The 20,056-nt window shown below is 54.4% G+C and overlaps 1 protein-coding gene across 4 annotated transcripts in view; it reads left to right on the plus strand.

The window, feature by feature from the left end:
- LOC133359583 (coxsackievirus and adenovirus receptor homolog) overlaps positions 1-20,056 on the plus strand; it is a 51,638-nt gene that overhangs the window by 21,435 nt on the left and 10,147 nt on the right. For all 4 annotated transcript variants that reach the window (XM_061578033.1, XM_061578034.1, XM_061578032.1 and 1 more), the window contains exons 2-5: positions 447-613; positions 7,603-7,807; positions 9,103-9,264; positions 14,664-14,786. In XM_061578033.1, the coding sequence (XP_061434017.1) occupies positions 447-613; positions 7,603-7,807; positions 9,103-9,264; positions 14,664-14,786 (657 nt within the window). The remainder of the gene's footprint in view (positions 1-446; positions 614-7,602; positions 7,808-9,102; positions 9,265-14,663; positions 14,787-20,056) is intronic.

The following is a 20,056-nucleotide window of genomic DNA, read 5'->3' on the forward strand; positions in this document are numbered from 1 at the left end:
GTGTGAGTGTGATTGATTGAGAGAGCGAGTGTGAGTGAGTGTGATTGATTGAGTGAGCGAGTGAGAGAGAGTGTGTGTGAGTGTGATTGATTGATTGAGCGAGCGAGCGTGAGAGAGAGTGTGTGTGAGTGTGTGATTGATTGAGTGAGTGTGTGTGAGTGTGATTGAGTGAGCGAGTGAGAGAAAGTATGTGTGAGTGTGTGATTGATTGAGGGAGTGTGTGTGAGTGTGATTGAGTGTGTGATTGATTGAGAGAGCGAGTGTGAGTGTGATTGATTGAGCGAGCGAGCGTGAGAGAGCGTGTGAGCGTGTGTGAGTGTGATTGATTGATTGAGTGAGCGAGTGAGAGAGAGTGTGTGTGAGTGTGTGCACACGTACGCCCCTCGCCCCCCCCAACAGTCCGTTAATCCTCTCCCGCTTGTGTCCGTGCGTCGTCTGTGTTGTAGGCACGTCCCTGGCGCTCACAATCACGTCGACGGGCGGCGAGGTGATCCAGAAGCTGCAGGGAGCCTCCGTGTCCCTGGCCTGCGCCTTCTCCGTCACGGCCCAAGACGTCGGAGTCCTGGACATCGAGTGGATTTTTGTGCCATCCGACAAAAAGCCGGGCATCATGGTACTACGGAGGGAGAGGAACAACAGGCCGCAGGCAGAGAGGCGTAAACCCCCGCCGGTGGTCATGGACGGGCACTATAAATCGGCCCCTGGCATTCACAAATGTCACGCAAATTTTTGTTTTGTTTCATTTGACCAGGCGTATCGGGGGGCCTCACTGAAATGCTACGTAGCTCCTGTTCAGACGCGACCTGGCCGTTACGAATGATAGCTCGCTCTGTTTCTATCTCTCTGTCTCTCTTTCTCTCTTTCTTTGTCTCTCTCTCTTTCTGTCTCTCTGTGTCTCTCTGTCTCTCTTTCACTGTCTCAATTTCTTTGTCTCTGTTTCGCTGTCCCTCTCTCGGTCTCTGTCATGAGGTCCATGCAATTCAGCTCTATCTCTCTCATATCCTTGGTTCTTTCGGTCAAGTCGCGTAGATAGAAGGCAAAAATCTCAATTGAAAGCAAAAAACCCACTTGATTTTTGTTTTCTATCTACGCGACTTTACCGAAAGAACCAAGAATATGAATTCCTGCAGTAGTGAAAGCTTTAAATCTAAATCTCTCTCTCTTTTTGAACTGCATGTTACCAGGTAAAGACCACAGAGCCATATCTAAGTCCATTTTCAGAAGCGATCTGACCATCACAAATGATGGCAGCTCAACAAGTTACTGATATTATCATCACCGTGGACATTTAAAGCAGCAGCAAAATCACTCTGAACACGTGACGTTTATTCTAAATGTGGAGAGGAAAACCGGAGGACCCGGGGAAAAATCCACACAGTGACCACCGCGGGGTAAGAGAGAGGCGCAGACTCCAAATATACGGCAGGCGTCAGGATCGAACCCACGACCTCCTGTATACCAGGCGAAGGAGTTAACATCTCCTCGCCATCGTGATGATGATGATGAGAGAGAGAGATGCTCAGACTCCAAATATACAGCTGGCGTCGGGATCGAACCCATGGCCTCCTGTATACCAGACGTGGGAGTTAACCTCTCCTAGCCACCGTGATGATGAGAGAGACGCGCAGACTCCAAATATACGGCAGGCGTCGTGGTCAGGATCGAACCCACGACCTCCTATATACCAGGCGAGGTAGTTAACATCTCCCAGCCACCGTGATGATGATGAGAGAGAGAGAGAGAGATGCTCAGACTCCAAATATACAGCAGCAGGCGTCGGGATCGAACCCATGGCCTCCTGCATATCAGGCGAGGGAGTTAATATCTAACCACCGTGATGATGATGATGAGAGAGACACGCAAACTCCAAATATACAGCAGCAGCCATAGTCAGGGGTCGTGATCGAACCCACGACCTCTTGTATACCAGGCGAGGGAGTTGACATCTCCTAGCCACCGTGATGATGATGATGAGAGAGACACGCAAACTCCAAATATACAGCAGCAGCCATAGTCAGGGGTCGTGATCGAACCCACGACCTCTTGTATACCAGGCGAGGGAGTTGACATCTCCTAGCCACCGTGATGATGATGATGATGAGAGAGACTCTGGCTACTCATGGGTGTCCTCATTGGACCCGTTTGGAGCTGCTGGGTTTTTTCGGACCGGCGAGGAAATGAGAATCTTTGGGTGCTGCCAAATATGCTGGGAGACTCAATGGCAACTTAGAGAGCGTAAGATAAGCAATGAAGCATACACATTTATCTTACCTACTAGCTGTACTACCCGGCTTCGCCCGGGACTTGTATCCACCACGGCCGGCCGCCTTTGTCTCCCCAGTGGCGATGTTAATACGCTACAGCAGTTACTCGTTTGAGGCAGAGTCGACCTAGGGGAGGTTCAAATAATCGTCACCGGTGGTGGCCGTGAGCGGGAATGGAACTGGGTTCGCCGGGTTGGTAGCGCAGCGTAGCGTTAAGCACTACACCCACCGCTCCTCACACACCACACACGCACAGACACACACACACACACAGACACACGCAGACACACACAGACAGAGACACACACACACACAGACAGCACGCTAACCACTACACTACCGCTCCCCACACACCACACACGCACACACACAGACACACACACAGACACACACACAGACACACACACACAGACACACACACACAGACACACACACACAGACACAGGCAGCACGCTAAGCACTACACTACCGTTCCCCCTACACAACACACGCGCGCGCGTCCATAGGTACACATACACGCACTTGCTGCAGACACACACGACTTTCAGGGTGCGTACGGCAGTAAACGACTGAAATAATAAAGCGGCAATGCAGCGCAAGGAACGCCTTAGACCTGCAACAAATTTGTGTAATGCGAGCGTAAACACACAAACACATACAAACACATACACAATACACACATACATGCAGACACACAGACAGACACATAACACACATACATACACACATACATACACAGAAAGACATACACACACATACATAGACACACACATACATACACACAAGCACATGCACACACGTACATACACACATACATACAGACACGCAGACATACACATAAAGACATAGAAAAAATCCCACATACATACACACACACACAAAGACATACACACACATACATACACACATACATAGAGACACACAGACATACACATAAACACATACACACATATACATGACCCGGCTTCGCCCGGGACTTGGATCCACGATGCCCGGCCGCCTTTGTCTCCCCAGTGACGATGTTCACACACGACAGCAGTTACGCGTTTGAGGCTGAGTGGACCTAGGGGAGGGCCAGGTCCGTTTCAAATAATCGTCAGCGGTGGTGGGCGTGAGTTGGAATCGAACTGGGGTCGCTCAACCAGCTTAATGACTATTTGTACAAAGAACATATAAAGAATCGATTATAATAACCAGGCTACAGTCCACATTATAGACTGCCAGTACACGCAGTCAGCTTCATAAGCAGGCTAGAGTGTACCTGATAGAGTGGCAGTACGCTCACCGAGCTTAATAAGCAAGCTACAGTGTACATGATAGACTGGCAGTACGCTGATCCAGCTTAGTGACTATTTGTACAGTGACCATTTAAGTAATCGATTGTTGGCGCGTTGGGTTTAAAAGTAATATAAATTGCACACATTGTGGTGGGGGTGGAGTGAAGAGTAGGAAAAACTTTGATGAATTTACCTCAGAGTGGCGTGGTGGGTGTCGAGGCCTAGTAGCGTGCAGAGCCTGCGGCCTCGCCTAAATTGTCCACCCGGCAGAGGCAGGGTACGGGTGGCGTTCCTTCCCCCCCCCCCCCCAGCGCTCCAACAATACTGTGTAATGGCTATTATTTAATTATTTACGGAGCCTATGAAAGTGGCGAAGGCGTGGCTAGCCGTTGGCAGGGGCAACCGCCGTCCAATGAAACTGCAGCCCTTGGCGAAGGCGTCGCTAGCCGTTGCCAGGTCCAATGAAAGCGGCGAAGGCGTCGCTATCCGTTGCCAGGGGCAACCGCCGTCCAATGAAAGTGCGTATGGTCCGAAATCCACACACACACACACAGACGGACAGACAGACATTCACGATTTTATATATATAGATATTAGTCATTTTATGTCTGTCTGTGTGTCTACGTGTATGTCTGTCTGTCTGCGTGGGTACCTTGAGACGGTTTTAACTGACAAACTGTGGGGTTTACGTGTCGAAAAAGTACACGGATACCATGCCGTATGCCCAGGGACGAAAAAGCGCTATTCGTATTTCACATCTGTCAACATGAAAGTAGTCAAATTTACAATTTAGTACTATAAATTATTATATTACTACGCTGAGCGCGAGCCAAAGCACACATCTGCGCATGTGCGAGAAAGCTGACCCGTGGTTGCCGCTAGCAACGCACACACGTGATCGGTGGGGGGAGGGGGGAATTTTCATTCGCGTTAAAGATGCAAAAAAAATAGACAACGTTGAGGTCAATTCTTCTAAGTGTGATGTCTTCTAATCTCCCCCCCCCTACCCCAATGTGTGCACTTACTACTATAGGGTCAGTAGATACTACTATTATAGCCCTTAGATACTATTACTGTATCGTAGGCGGGGGATGGTGGGGGGGGTAGCAGCCCAGCCCCAGCCTGCAAAGGTGCCACCTTGGCCGGCTGGGCAATCTAGGCAAGGCCAGGGGCTCTGCACGGGACTAGGCCTTACTACTACCCTCTGTGAAGTTAGTACTATTATAGAGTTTGTATAGCTACTAATACAGCCAGTACACACTGCTATAGAGTTAGTGTAGCTACTACTACAGCCAGTACACACTGCTATAGAGTTAGTGTAGCTACTACTACAGCCAGTACACACTGCTATAGAGTTAGTATAGCTACTACTACAGCCAGTACACACTGCTATAGAGTTAATGTAGCTACTACTACAGCCAGTACATACTGCTATAGAGTTAATGTAGCTACTACTACAGCCAGTACACGCTGCTGTAGAGTTAGTGTAGCTACTACTACAGCCAGTACACGCTGCTGTAGAGTTAGTGTAGCTACTACTACAGCCAGTACACACTGCTATAGAGTTAGTATAGCTACTACTACAGCCAGTACACACTGCTGTAGAGTTAGTATAGCTACTACTACAGCCATTACACACTGCTGTAGAGTTAGTGTAGCTTCTACTACAGCCAGTACACACTGATATAGAGTTAGTATAGCTACTACTACAGCCAGTACACGCTGCTATAGAGTTAGTATAGCTACTACTACAGCCAGTACACACTGCTGTAGAGTTAGTATAGCTACTACTAAAGCCAGTACACACTGCTATAGAGTTAGTATAGCTACTACTACAGCCAGTACACACTGCTATAGAGTTAGTATAGCTACTACTACAGCCAGTACACGCTGCTGTAGAGTTAGTGTAGCTACTACTACAGCCAGTACACGCTGCTGTAGAGTTAGTGTAGCTACTACTACAGCCAGTACACACTGCTATAGAGTTAGTATAGCTACTACTACAGCCAGTACACACTGCTGTAGAGTTAGTATAGCTACTACTAAAGCCAGTACACACTGCTATAGAGTTAGTATAGCTACTACTACAGCCAATACACACTGCTATAGAGTTAGTGTAGCTACTACTACAGCCAGTACACGCTGCTGTAGAGTTAGTGTAGCTACTACTACAGCCAGTACACACTGCTGTAGAGTTAGTATAGCTACTACTACAGCCATTACACACTGCTGTAGAGTTAGTGTAGCTACTACTACAGCCAGTACACACTGCTATAGAGTTAGTATAGCTACTAATACAGCCAGTACACACTGCTATAGAGTTAGTATAGCTACTACTACAGCCTGTACACACTGTTATAGAGTTAGTATAGCTACTACTACAGCCAGTACACAATGTTATAGAGTTAGTATAGCTACTACTACAGCCAGTACACACTGTTATAGAGTTAGTATAGCTACTACTACAGCCAGTACACACTGCTATAGAGTTAGTATAGCTACTACTACAGCCAGTACACACTGCTATAGAGTTAGTATAGCTACTAATACAGCCAGTACACACTGTTATAGAGTTAGTATAGCTACTACTACAGCCAGTACATGCTGTTATAGATTTAGTGTAGCTACTACTACAGCCAGTACACACTGCTGTAGAGTTAGTGTAGCTACTACTACAGCCAGTACACACTGCTATAGAGTTAGTATAGCTACTACTACAGCCAGTACACGCTGTTATAGAGTTAGTATAGCTACTACTACAGCCAGTACACACTGTTATAGAGTTAGTATAGCTACTACTACAGCCAGTACACACTGCTATAGAGTTAGTATAGCTACTACTACAGCCAGTACACACTGTTATAGAGTTAGTATAGCTACTACTACAGCCAGTACATACTGCTATAGAGTTAGTATAGCTACTTCTGCAGCCAGCACACACTGCTGTACAGTTATTATAGCTACTACTACAGCCAGTACACACTGCTATAGAGTTAGTGTAGCTACTACTACAGCCAGTACACACTGCTATAGAGTTAGTATAGCTACTATTACAGCCAGTACACACTGCTATAGAGTTAGTATAGCTACTACTACAGCCAGTACACACTGCTGTAGAGTTAGTGTAGCTACTACTACAGCCAGTACACACTGCTATAGAGTTCATCTTCTTGGTTCTTTCGGTAAAGTCACGTAGAAGGGAAGTAATAAAATAATAAAAATAAAACATAAAATAATTCTCACGACGTTTCGGCCACAACGCAAGCAGCCGTCCTCAGGTGACAACGCAAGCAGCCGTCCTCATTCAGACGCTGTCTCCCCGACAGACCTGGTCTTCACCTGAGGACGGCTGCTTTTGTTGTGGCCGAAACGTCGTGAGAATTATTTTGTTATGTTTTATTTTTATTATTTTATTACTTCCCTTCTACGTGACTTTACCGAAAGAACCAAGAAGATGAATCCCTGCAGTCACGAAAGCCTTAAATCGAAATTTGCTATCGAGTTAGTATAGCTACTACTACAGCCAGTACACACTGCTATAGAGTTAGTGTAGCTACTACTACAGCCAGTACACACTGCTGTAGAGTTAGTATAGCTACTACTACAGCCAGTACACACTGCTATAGAGTTAGTGTAGCTACTACTACAGCCAGTACACACTGCTGTAGAGTTAGTATAGCTTCTACTACAGCCAGTACACACTGTTATAGAGTTAGTATAGCTACTACTACAGCCAGTACACACTTTTTGGCATCATCTGGTCCAACACCATGTGAGACTAGGCTCTAAGGAAAGCTATCCTGGGTGTGGACCAATCAACTTCAAGGATAGTGCATACATGATCAGAGTTATGTTTTTTGTTTGCATTACGACCGCAGGTATTGTGGTCTATGCAAACATGACTCCTTGTAAAAAAAGGTGTCAGTTTTATTGCCAGATAAAAGGGTAAAAAAACTATTATCATGTTGTGTAGTTGTTGTGTTGTTGTTGTGTTCAGTGTTAACCGCTCCCGCCCCCTGGCTGTATGGCCGGTCCATCCCCCCCCCCCCCCCCCCAATCAGTTCGCCACTTACACGGGGAGCCGCACGTACACCGACACATCGCCGGCGCACCGCGGCCGCGTCCGGTTCACGCTCGCCGATCCGTCGATGGGTGACGCCTCCGTGGAGCTGTCCCAGCTCGGCACCCACGACACCGGCACCTTCCTGTGCAAAGTGAAGCAGATGCCCGGCACCGCCAGCCGCACCATCGCGCTTACCGTCATGGGTGAGATGTGGTGTGGGAGAGGGGGGTTAAGGGGGGGGGGTGGGGTGGGAGAGGGGGGTGTTGGGGAAGGTGGGGTGGAGATGGTGGTGGGAAGGAGGTGGTGCTCTGTGGGGTGAGTGAGTGACACGGGTTCGAGAAGAGATTACGTGATGGGTGGGTGAGTGGGTGAGTGACACGGGCTGGAGAAGAGATTGACTGATTGGTGGGTGAGTATGTAGGTGAGTCGGTGGGTAGGTGCGTGGGTGGGTGAGTGAATGAGTGGATGGATGAGTGGCATGGGCTAAAGATGAGCCGGACTGATAGTTGAGTGGGTGAGTGGCACGGGCGAGAAAAGAAATGGAATGATAGGTGAGTGGGTGAGTGAGTGAGTGAGTGACACGGGCTAGAGAAGAGATTACGTGATGGGTGAGTGGGTGGGTGGGTGGGTGAGTGAGTGGCACAGGCTAGAGAAGAGATGGACTGATGGCTGAGTAGGTGAGTGAATGAGTGAGTGACACAGGCTATAGAAGAGATCGACTGATTGGTGGGTGAGTATGTAGGTGAGTCGGTGGGTAGGTGCATGGGTGGGTGAATGAATGAGTGGATGGATGAGTGGCACGGGCTAGAGATGAGCTGGACTGATAGGTGAGTGAGCGAGTGAGTGGTATGGGCTAGAGAAGAGATGAACTGATAGGTGAGTGGGTGGGTGAGTGGGTGGGTGAGTGGCATGGGCTAGAAAAGAGATGGATTAATTGGTGAGTGGGTGAGTGAGTGAGTGAGTGAAATGGGCTGGAGAAGAGATGGACTTGATGGGTGAGTGAGTGGCACGGTAAGTGGGTGTGTTGAGGTGATTGAGTGGGTGGGAGAGTGAGCCTGGCCTGGCACGGGTGCCGCGGTGATGTCACCGTCACTTAGTGGTGAACGGCGTGTATTGGTAGTTTCGGTGTTGGTATTGAGATAGTGAGTGGCACGGGCTGGAAAAGAATTGTGATGTTCTGCTCATTGTGAAGTTCTGTGTATTGCAACTTTTATCATTGCGACATTCCACATTGCGATGTTCTTCATTGCGACGCTCCACATTGCAACGTTCCTCATTGCGTCGTTCCTCATTTCGACATTCCACGTTAGCGTCGTTCCTCATTGTGACGTTCCTCATTGTGACGTTCCTCATTGCGACGTTCCTCATTGCGATGTTCTTCATTGCGAGATTCCTCATTGCGACGTTCCTCATTGCGACTTTCTTCATTGTGACGTTCCTCATTGCGACGTTCCTCATTGCGACGTTCCTCATTGCGTCGTTCTCATTGCTTGACCAGCGGTCCCGAGTGCCACGCGCTGCTCCATTAAGAGCGGCTCGCCGGCTGTGGGGGAGGATCTGGTGCTCGGCTGCGTCAGCACCGAGGGCACCGCCCCCATCACCTACACCTGGACCTACACGGGAGGCATCGGCGGCAGCATGCCGTCCACCGCCAAGCAAGGTCCGTGTCTCTGTGCCTGTATGAATGCCGTGCGCGTGTGTGTGTAGTGTGTGTAGTGTGTGTGTGTGGTGGTGGTGATGTTGGTTGTGTGTGGTGGTGGTGTGTGTGGTGGTGGTGAAGGTGCTGTGTTTGTGGTGGTGCTGTGTGTGGTGGTGGTGGTGGTGCTGTGTGTGGTGGTGGTGATGGTGCTGTGTTTGTGGTGGTGCTGTGTTTGTGGTGGTGGTGGTGGTAAGTGTAACAGTCAGTGTGTGTGTGTGTGTGAAGGTAGGTGGGTCATGTAGCCCACATGCCCAGCCACCGCATGCCTAAACAGCTTTTGTTCGGCCAGATAGAGGGGGCTAAACGGGCACGGCACGGGCTAGATACGAGATGGAGCTGATGTGGTACAAGAGGATGTGGAGCTGAGTGGACTTTACCGATGGCTGATACCAGCGGTGTCAAGATCGGCCTCTGTGGAGGAGGCTCGTGAAGGACGCTGCAACAACAACAGAGGGCAGAGGAGCGATGCTCACAACAACGAGCGGAGCGCCGGGTGGCTAAAGCACAGCTAGTTGGCACAGTATTGGGCACAAGAGGTACATCAGCCACTCATCTCAGTCAGTCGACCCGTGGCACCTGCTGGATCTGTCCCGTGACCTCCTGCCAACGGGCGTTCGTCATCTCACGTGGCCTCAACGTGCACATGGCCTGGCACAAGCGCACCACCTTGTGGCGAATGACGGTTGTTGTGTATAGCGCACGTGCGCGTTTGTCTTTGAGTGCGCTTGTGTGTGTCTGTAGTGGGGAGTTGGTGGTGTAGCAGTGAGCGCTGCGCTGCGAACCCGGTGATCCGTTACTCTTAGGTTTTTTCGGTAAAGTCACGTAGGTAAAAATAAATAAATAATATTCACTAATTCATAAATAAGAAAAATAATAGAAATAATGAAAGTGATTTATTATTTTATTTCTATTATTTCAATTGTTTAAAAATTTGTATTATTTATTTTCACTATTTATTGTGACTTTACCGAAAAAACCTAAGAGTATGAATCCTTGCAGTCACGAAAGCTTCAAAACTGGTGATCCGAGTTCGATTCCTGCTCACGGCCAACACCGGTGACGATTATCTGAACCGGTCTTGAGCCTCCCCTAGGTCGACTCGGCCTCAAATGAGTTACCTGGTGCGGTCGTGGTGGTGGTGTATAGTAAACATCGCCACCTGGGAGACAAAGTCGGCTCGGCATGCTGCTGCTGCTGCTGCTCGCTAACAGCACTTACCCCAACATTCTGTTGTTGTCTTTGTGTGGCCTGGTCAAGGCCTATTATATGGTCAACAGGCCAGGGCTCTGGGTTGTTTTTAATGATTGTGGGGTCGCTGACCCTTTGCTGCTCACAATCATGGGTTGCCGTGGTGGCTAGGAGATGTGAACTCCCTCGCCTGGTATACAGGAGGTTGTTGGTTCCATTCCGACCCTGAAGCCTGCTGTATGTTTGGAGGTTGCGTTGTCTGTCTCTCTCTCATCATCATCACGGTGGCTAGGAGATGTGAACTCCCTCGCCTGGTATACAGGAGGTTGTTGGTTCATTCCGACCCTGAAGCCTGCTGCATGTTTGGAGGTTGCGTTGTCTCTCTCTCTCTCTCATCATCATCACGGTGGCTAGGAGATGTGAACTCCCTCGCCTGGTGTACAGGAGGTTGTTGGTTCCATTCCGACTGAAGCCTGCTGCATGTTTGGAGGTTGCGGTGTCTCTCTCTCTCATCATCATCACGGTGGCTAGGAGATGTGAACTCCCTCACCTGGTATGCAGGAGGTTGTTGGTTCATTCCGACCCTGAAGCCTGCTGTATGTTTGGAGTTTGCGGTGTCTCTCTCATCATCATCACGGTGGCTAGGAGATGTGAACTCCCTCGCCTGGTGTACAGGAGGTTGTTGGTTCCATTCCGACTGAAGCCTGCTGCATGTTTGGAGGTTGTGTTGTCTCTCTCTCTCATCATCATCACGGTGGCTAGGAGATGTGAACTCCCTCGCCTGGTGTACAGGAGGTTGTTGGTTCCATTCCGACCCTGAAGCCTGGTGCATGTTTGGAGTTTGCGGTGTCTCTCTCTCTCTCCCCGTGGTCGCGTGGATTTTACTCCGGGTCCTCCTCCCTCCACGTTTAGAATCAACTTCACGCGCTCCACGTGATGGACGACAAACAGCCGCTTGGTTGAGCTGCCATCGTTCTGATCGCCAGGTCGCTTCTGAAGAAGCGCTACGCAGCTTTCTATCATGTGCATCCACAGTGACTTGCGCACAAACACGTCAACGCCCACGAGTACCCCGTGCCCTGTTTTAGCCCCGCCCCCCCCTCCCGATACGTTCCATTCATTGGCTACCACATTCTGATAAGCTCCTCCCCCCCTATCCTCCCCCCTTAACTGGTACTTAAGAATTTGCATCTTGAATCCCTCCCTCACTTGATGCAGCAAATCTGGCTGTAACGGTCCCACCTGATGACGGAGACTTGTGTTGCCTCCGAAACGTCGTGATTTTATTGTTTTATTTTTATTAATTTTAATTTCATTTTTTACCTACATGGTGACTTTACCGAAAGAACTAAGAGTATAGCTACACAGCACATTGCGGCCTTAACTGGCATAATACAAAATGGTTTAGTCCATGTATGTCACTATGTATCTATGTCGGGCTCTATGCACCTGTAGTGAGTACAACTAAATTTCGATTTAAAGCTTTCGTGACTGCAGGGATTCATCTTCTTGGTTCTTTCGGTAAAGTCACGTAGAAGGGAAATAATAAAATAATAAAAATAAAACATAATAAAATACAAATCTCACGACGTTTCGGCCACAACGCAAGCAGCCGTCTTCAGGTGAAGAACAGGTCTGTCGGAAAGACGGCGTTGTCTTTCCAGCAGACCTGTTCTTTCCGACAGACCTGTTCTTCACCTGAGGACGGCTGCTTGCGTTGTGGCCGAAACGTCGTGAGAATTATGTTATTATGTTTTATTTTTATTATTTTATTATTTCCCTTCTACGTGACTTTACCGAAAGAACCAAGAAGAGTACAACTAAGGCAACACCTTTATTTGTAACACCGTAACGCAAAGGCGTAACTGCCCCTTTAACCAGATACAACCTAGGGTGGTGACCACCCAGCTAACTACGCCATACAGGGGGGTTACTGCTACGAAGGGTCGGACACTCGCTCGGGTCTCCGACCACGTGGTCCCCCGTATGACGAGGCGCTTGCAGCTTGAGACGCGGAACTTGCAGCTTGTAGAGCGACGAAGAGAGACCCTGGTCCCTCTCAGGGAGCCGCCTTGTACAGGCAGTCCTCTACTTACGATGGAGATGCGTTACGACGACCCCATCATCGTAAGTCTAAAATATCGTAAGTCGAAGATGGCCTATAGCCTACCCAAGAGTCTTAAAGAATGGAGATAATTTAGCAAAACAGAGCAATTTACAGTAGCGTACTGTATAAACTATACACTGTATGTATTGATTAATTACAATACTGTATTGCACAGTAAAACGTGCAGTAAAAAAAACAAGGTAAATTCTTAGCCTACCTATATGAACTGCGATTTAATAGAAAACATTTTCAGGAAACAATCCTATCTGCTATAAAAAAAACTTTTAACATGCATTGAATGTATCGTAACGTATCATATTGTTCTGTACTCGCCAAGCTATTCTGTCCGTCGTCTGCATACTTGAACGACGTTAGGTTGTTGATGGCAATTTTGTCGTATCGCTATCATAAGATCAAAATATCGTAAGTCGGGGACTACCCGTATCCCCCTACGGTCGGGGCCGCTCCGCCCCCGGCCCCGTCCGCCTTCCCGAACGTTCTCGTTTCCTCTCGATCCCTCTCAAGAGCTCTCTCCAGACACGTGATCACCCACTAGCCCCCCCCCCCCCCCACCTGGGACCCCCTGTGTGGTGGACACTCCGGATCACGTGTCTACGGGGTCAACCAGAGTGCCACGGCCCGGGGCAACCCTGCCCCTGGGTTGACACTCACCCCCTCCCCCTCGTGGGAGCCCCCAGCACAAGCTGTGCGTGGTGCCCGCACCTATCCCAGTGCTCGACAAGCTCCGCTAGGGCTGGTGCTACACACAGACACCCACACGGTACTAGCCACGATGTGGGAACATGGAACGGCACGACCGTTCCAGGCCGGCACCATACAGTGACGGGCCTGTCTGTGTATCTATGAGGCTCTGTGGATCTCTATGTATCTCTATGGGTCTCTGTGTATCTCTATGGGGCTGTATGCACTTGTTTGGGTCACTATGGCTGTAAGTATCTCTGTGTGTGTCTGTGGGTCTCTATGAGTTTAGAGTAATTTGTCTACTACCATGAATTTCCACGTGACGATGACGATGATGGTGACGACGATCAGCCACTTCGCCGAGCTATCATCGACAATAGCCCGGTTCGCTTCTGACAGGGCTACATGGCTCGGCGGAGGGCCTTACCCATGTGTTGTGTGGTAAGAACGACGCTGAAGCCAGTCGTGTAGGGGCTGACGCCATTATTTTATTGCTATTATTACTTCTATTATTTTTATTTTACACCTACGTGACTTTACCGAAAAAACCTAAGAGTATGAATCCTTGCAGTCACGAAAGCTTCAAATCTAAAATGGACGCCAAACTGTTTATTTAAGGGCTTGCGCCTAACTCGTGGGAAGGGGTTAACACAACTTGGTACTAACTAATCTCCCCAGGGGAAGGGTACTGGGAGCTCATACACCCTACCAGGCTATCGGGCTCTTCCCACAGCACTGACCGAGGGTTCAACCAACTCGGCCAGCCGGGTAAAGTAGCCCTTTAGCCTGGCTCTCAACCCTCTATCCCGGAGCCCCCTACTCCCCTAACACTCACTCTTCTGGCTCACCGCGAAGACCCCGTCCACGTCACGGGTCTTCCCTCAAATACCCCGGGGGGCATGACGTCACTCTTCCTTGACGGCATTCCCCCCCGAGGCGAGTGTGACCTGACGTCAGCACTCCACTCCTCAACATGTGTATAAGAAAGATTAATTCTAGATGTGAAGCTTTCGTGACTGCAAGGATTCATACTCTTAGGTTTTTTTCGGTAAGTCACGTAGGTAAAGTAAATAAATAATAAAAGATCCATAATAACATTTTTCTTTTATTTCTATTATTTCTTCTATTATTTTTATTATTTATCTTTTTTTTTACCTACGTGACTTTACCGAAAAGAAAAAAAAACCTTGTAAGAAAGATTAGTTGAGTTTCGTTTAGACTGTGATATCAAACTGAACTCATTGTCATTATAATAACGTCACTGTACATAATGTGCATACAATGCTGCTCGCTAAGCAGGCAACGTTTTTATTTGTTAATTTACTGCCCCCCCCCCCTCTCACCCCCTCCGTACGCATTGCAGAAATGGAAGTGGGCACGCTGGCGCTGAAGAACGCGACTCTGGCGTACGCGGGGACGTACCGCTGCACGGCCACCAACACAGTGGGGACAGACTCCTGCGAGCAGCAGCTCCACATCGCACAGCGTGAGGACTCGCTCTACCCTCACCGTTGTCCCACCACTCCCCACCCAGTTGTTTCACTCGCCCCACCCTACCCACCCTACCCACTCCATCCAGCTCACCCACCCCCCCACCCCAACCAACTGCCACAACCCCCACCTGCTCCCCCCCACCCCAACCAACTGCCACAACCCCCACCTGCCCCCCCCCACCCCAACCAACTGCCACAACCCCCACCTGCCCCCCCCCCACCCCAACCAACTGCCACAACCCCCACCTGCTCCCCCCCACCCCAACCAACTGCCACGACCCCCACCTGCCCCCCCCACCCCAACCAACTGCCACAACCCCCACCTGCTCCCCCCCCACCCCAACCAACTGCCACAACCCCCACCTGCTCCCCCCCCCCACCCCAACCAACTGCCACTACCCCCACCTGATCCCCCCCCACCCCAACCAACTGCCACAACCCCCACCTGCCCCCCCACCCCAACCAACTGCCACAACCCCCACCTGCCCCCCCCCACCCCAACCAACTGCCACAACTCCCACCTGCCCCCCCACCCCAACCAACTGCCACTACCCCCACCTGCTCCCCCCCCCACCCCAACCAACTGCCACAACTCCCACCTGCCCCCCCACCCCAACCAACTGCCACAACCCCCACCTGCCCCCCCCCCACCCCAACCAACTGCCACAACTCCCACCTGCCCCCCCACCCCAACCAACTGCCACAACCCCCACCTGCCCCCCCCCCACCCCAACCAACTGCCACAACCCCCACCTGCTCCTCCCCCCCCACCCCAACCACTGCCACAACCCCCACCTGCCCCCCCCCACCCCAACCAACTGCCACAACTCCCACCTGCCCTGCCCCCCCACCCCAACCAACTGCCACAACCCCCACCTGCCCCCCCTCACCCCAACCAACTGCCACAACCCCCACCTGCTCCCCCCACCCCAACCAACTGCCACAACCCCCACCTGCTGCTCCCCCACCCCAACCAACTGCCACAACCCCCACCTGCTCCCCCCCCACCCCAACCAACTGCCACAACCCCCACCTGCTCCCCCCCCACCCCAACCAACTGCCACAACCCCCACCTGCCCCCCCCCACCCCAACCAACTGCCACAACCCCCACCTGCTCCCCCCCCACCCCAACCAACTGCCACAACCCCCACCTGCTCCCCCCCCACCCCAACCAATTGCCACAACCCCCACCTGCTCCCCCCCCACCCCAACCAACTGCCACAACCCCCACCTGCTCCCCCCCCACCCCAACCAACTGCCACAACCCCCACCTGCCCCCCCCCCACCCCAACCAACTGCCACAACCCCCACCTGCTCCCCCCCCACCCCAACCAACTGCCACAACCCCCACCTGCTCCCCCCCCACCCCAACCAACTGCCACAACCCCCACCTGCCCCCCCCACCCCAACCAACTGCCACAACTCCCACCTGCTCCCCCCCCCACCCCAACCAACTGCCACAACCCCCACCTGCCCCCCCCCCCACCCCAACCAACTGCCACAACTCCCACCTGCCCCCCCACCCCAACCAACTGCCACAACTCCCACCTGCCCCCCCACCCCAACCAACTGCCACAACCCCCACCTGCCCCCCCCCACCCCAACCAACTGCCACAACCCCCACCTGCCCCCCCCCCCACCCCAACCAACTGCCCCAACTCCCACCTGCCCCCCCACCCCAACCAACTGCCACAACCCCCACCTGCCCCCCCCCACCCCAACCAACTGCCACAACCCCCACCTGCCCCCTTCCCACCCCAACCAACTGCCACAACTCCCACCTGCCCCCCCACCCCAACCAACTGCCACAACCCCCACCTGCCCCCCCCCACCCCAACCAACTGCCACAACCCCCACCTGCCCCCCCCCCACCCCAACCAACTGCCACAACCCCCACCTGCTCCCCCCCACCCCAACCAACTGCCACAACCCCCACCTGCCCCCCCCCACCCCAACCAACTGCCACAACCCCCACCTGCCCTCCCCCCACCCCAACCAACTGCCACAACCCCCACCTGCCCCCCCCCCCACCCCAACCAACTGCCACAACCCCCACCTGCCCCCCCCCACCCCAACCAACTGCCACAACCCCCACCTGCCCCCCCCCACCCCAACCAACTGCCACAACCCCCACCTGCTCCCCCCCCACCCCAACCAACTGCCACAACCCCCACCTGCTCCCCCCACCCCACCCCAACCAACTGCCACAACCCCCACCTGCTCCCCCCCCACCCCAACCAACTGCCACAACCCCCACCTGCTCCCCCCCCACCCCAACCAACTGCCACAACCCCCACCTGCTCCCCCCCCACCCCAACCAACTGCCACAACCCCCACCTGCTCCCCCCCACCCCAACCAACTGCCACAACCCCCACCTGCTCCCCCCCCACCCCAACCAACTGCCACAACCCCCACCTGCTCCCCCCCACCCCAACCAACTGCCACAACCCCCACCTGCTCCCCCCCACCCCAACCAACTGCCACAACCCCCACCTGCTCCCCCCCCCCACCCCAACCAACTGCCACAACCCCCACCTGCTCCCCCCCCACCCCAACCAACTGCCACAACCCCCACCTGCCCCACCCCAACCAACTGCCACAACCCCCACCTGCTCCCCCCCCCACCCCAACCACTGCCACGACCCCCACCTGCTCCCCCCCCACCCCACCAACTGCCACAACCCCCACCTGCCCCCCCTCCCCTACCCCAACCAACTGCCACAACCCCCACCTGCCCCCCCTCCCCCACCCCAACCAACTGCCACAACCCCCACCTGCCCCCCACCCCAACCAACTGCCACAACCCCCACCTGCCCCCCCACCCCAACCAACTGCCACAACCCCCACCTGCCTTCCCCCCACCCCAACCAACTGCCACAACCCCCACCTGCTCCCCCCCCCCACCCCAACCAACTTCCACAACCCCCACCTGCTCCCCCCCCTACCCCAACCAACTGCCACAACCCCCACCTGCTCCCCCCCCCACCCCAACCAACTGCCACAACCCCCACCTGCTCCCCCCCCCCCACCCCAACCAACTGCCACAACCCCCACCTGCTCCCCCCCCTACCCCAACCAACTGCCACAACCCCCACCTGCCCCCCCCACCCCAACCAACTGCCACAACCCCCACCTGCTCCCCCCCCTACCCCAACCAACTGCCACAACCCCCACCTGCTCCCCCCCCACCCCAACCAACTGCCACAACCCCCACCTGCCCCCCCCCCACCCCAACCAACTGCCACAACCCCCACCTGCTCCCCCCCCACCCCAACCAACTGCCACAACCCCCACCTGCTCCCCCCCCACCCCAACCAACTGCCACAACCCCCACCTGCCCCCCCCCACCCCAACCAACTGCCACAACCCCCACCTGCCCCCCCCCCACCCCAACCAACTGCCACAACCCCCACCTGCCCCCCCCCCACCCCAACCAACTGCCACAACCCCCACCTGCTCCCCCCCCACCCCAACCAACTGCCACAACCCCCACCTGCTCCCCCCCCACCCCAACCAACTGCCACAACCCCCACCTGCCCCCCCCCACCCCAACCAACTGCCACAACCCCCACCTGCCCCCCCCCCCACCCCAACCAACTGCCACAACTCCCACCTGCCCCCCCACCCCAACCAACTGCCACAACTCCCACCTGCTCCCCCCCCACCCCAACCAACTGCCACAACCCCCACCTGCCCCCCCCCCACCCCAACCAACTGCCACAACTCCCACCTGCCCCCCCACCCCAACCAACTGCCACAACTCCCACCTGCCCCCCCACCCCAACCAACTGCCACAACCCCCACCTGCCCCCCCCCACCCCAACCAACTGCCACAACCCCCACCTGCCCCCCCCCACCCCAACCAACTGCCACAACTCCCACCTGCCCCCCCACCCCAACCAACTGCCACAACCCCCACCTGCCCCCCCCCCACCCCAACCAACTGCCACAACCCCCACCTGCCCCCCCCCACCCCAACCAACTGCCACAACTCCCACCTGCCCCCCCACCCCAACCAACTGCCACAACCCCCACCTGCTCCCCCCACCCCACCCCAACCAACTGCCACAACCCCCACCTGCTCCCCCCCCACCCCAACCAACTGCCACAACCCCCACCTGCTCCCCCCCACCCCAACCAACTGCCACAACCCCCACCTGCTCCCCCCCCACCCCAACCAACTGCCACAACCCCCACCTGCTCCCCCCCACCCCAACCAACTGCCACAACCCCCACCTGCTCCCCCCCCACCCCAACCAACTGCCACAACCCCCACCTGCTCCCCCCCCCACCCCAACCAACTGCCACAACCCCCACCTGCTCCCCCCCACCCCAACCAACTGCCACAACCCCCACCTGCTCCCCCCCCCCCACCCCAACCAACTGCCACAACCCCCACCTGCTCCCCCCCCACCCCAACCAACTGCCACAACCCCCACCTTCCCCACCCCAACCAACTGCCACAACCCCCACCTGCCCCCCCTCCCCTACCCCAACCAACTGCCACAACCCCCACCTGCCCCCCCTCCCCCACCCCAACCAACTGCCACAACCCCCACCTGCCCCCCCACCCCAACCAACTGCCACAACCCCCACCTGCCCCCCCACCCCAACCAACTGCCACAACCCCCACCTGCTCCCCCCCCCACCCCAACCAACTTCCACAACCCCCACCTGCTCCCCCCCCTACCCCAACCAACTGCCACAACCCCCACCTGCTCCCCCCCCCACCCCAACCAACTGCCACAACCCCCACCTGCTCCCCCCCCCCACCCCAACCAACTGCCACAACCCCCACCTGCTCCCCCCCCTACCCCAACCAACTGCCACAACCCCCACCTGCCCCCCCCACCCCAACCAACTGCCACAACCCCCACCTGCTCCCCCCCCTACCCCAACCAACTGCCACAACCCCCACCTGCTCCCCCCACCCCAACCAACTGCCACAACCCCCACCTGCTCCCCCCCTACCCCAACCAACTGCCACAACCCCCACCTGCTCCCCCCACCCCAACCAACTGCCACAACCCCCACCTGCTCCCCCCACCCCAACCAACTGCCACAACCCCCACCTGCCCCCCCCCCACCCCAACCAACTGCCACAACCCCCACCTGCCCCCCCCCCCACCCCAACCAACTGCCACAACCCCCACCTGCCCCCCCCCCACCCCAACCAACTGCCACAACCCCCACCTGCTCCCCCCCCCCACCCCAACCAACTGCCACGACCCCCACCAGCTCCCCCCCCCCCACCCCAACCA

Source organism: Lethenteron reissneri, chromosome 65 (assembly GCF_015708825.2).
Source record: "Lethenteron reissneri isolate LAM-NWPU_2019-01 chromosome 65, ASM1570882v1, whole genome shotgun sequence".
NCBI classification, from domain to species: Eukaryota; Metazoa; Chordata; class Hyperoartia; order Petromyzontiformes; family Petromyzontidae; genus Lethenteron; species Lethenteron reissneri.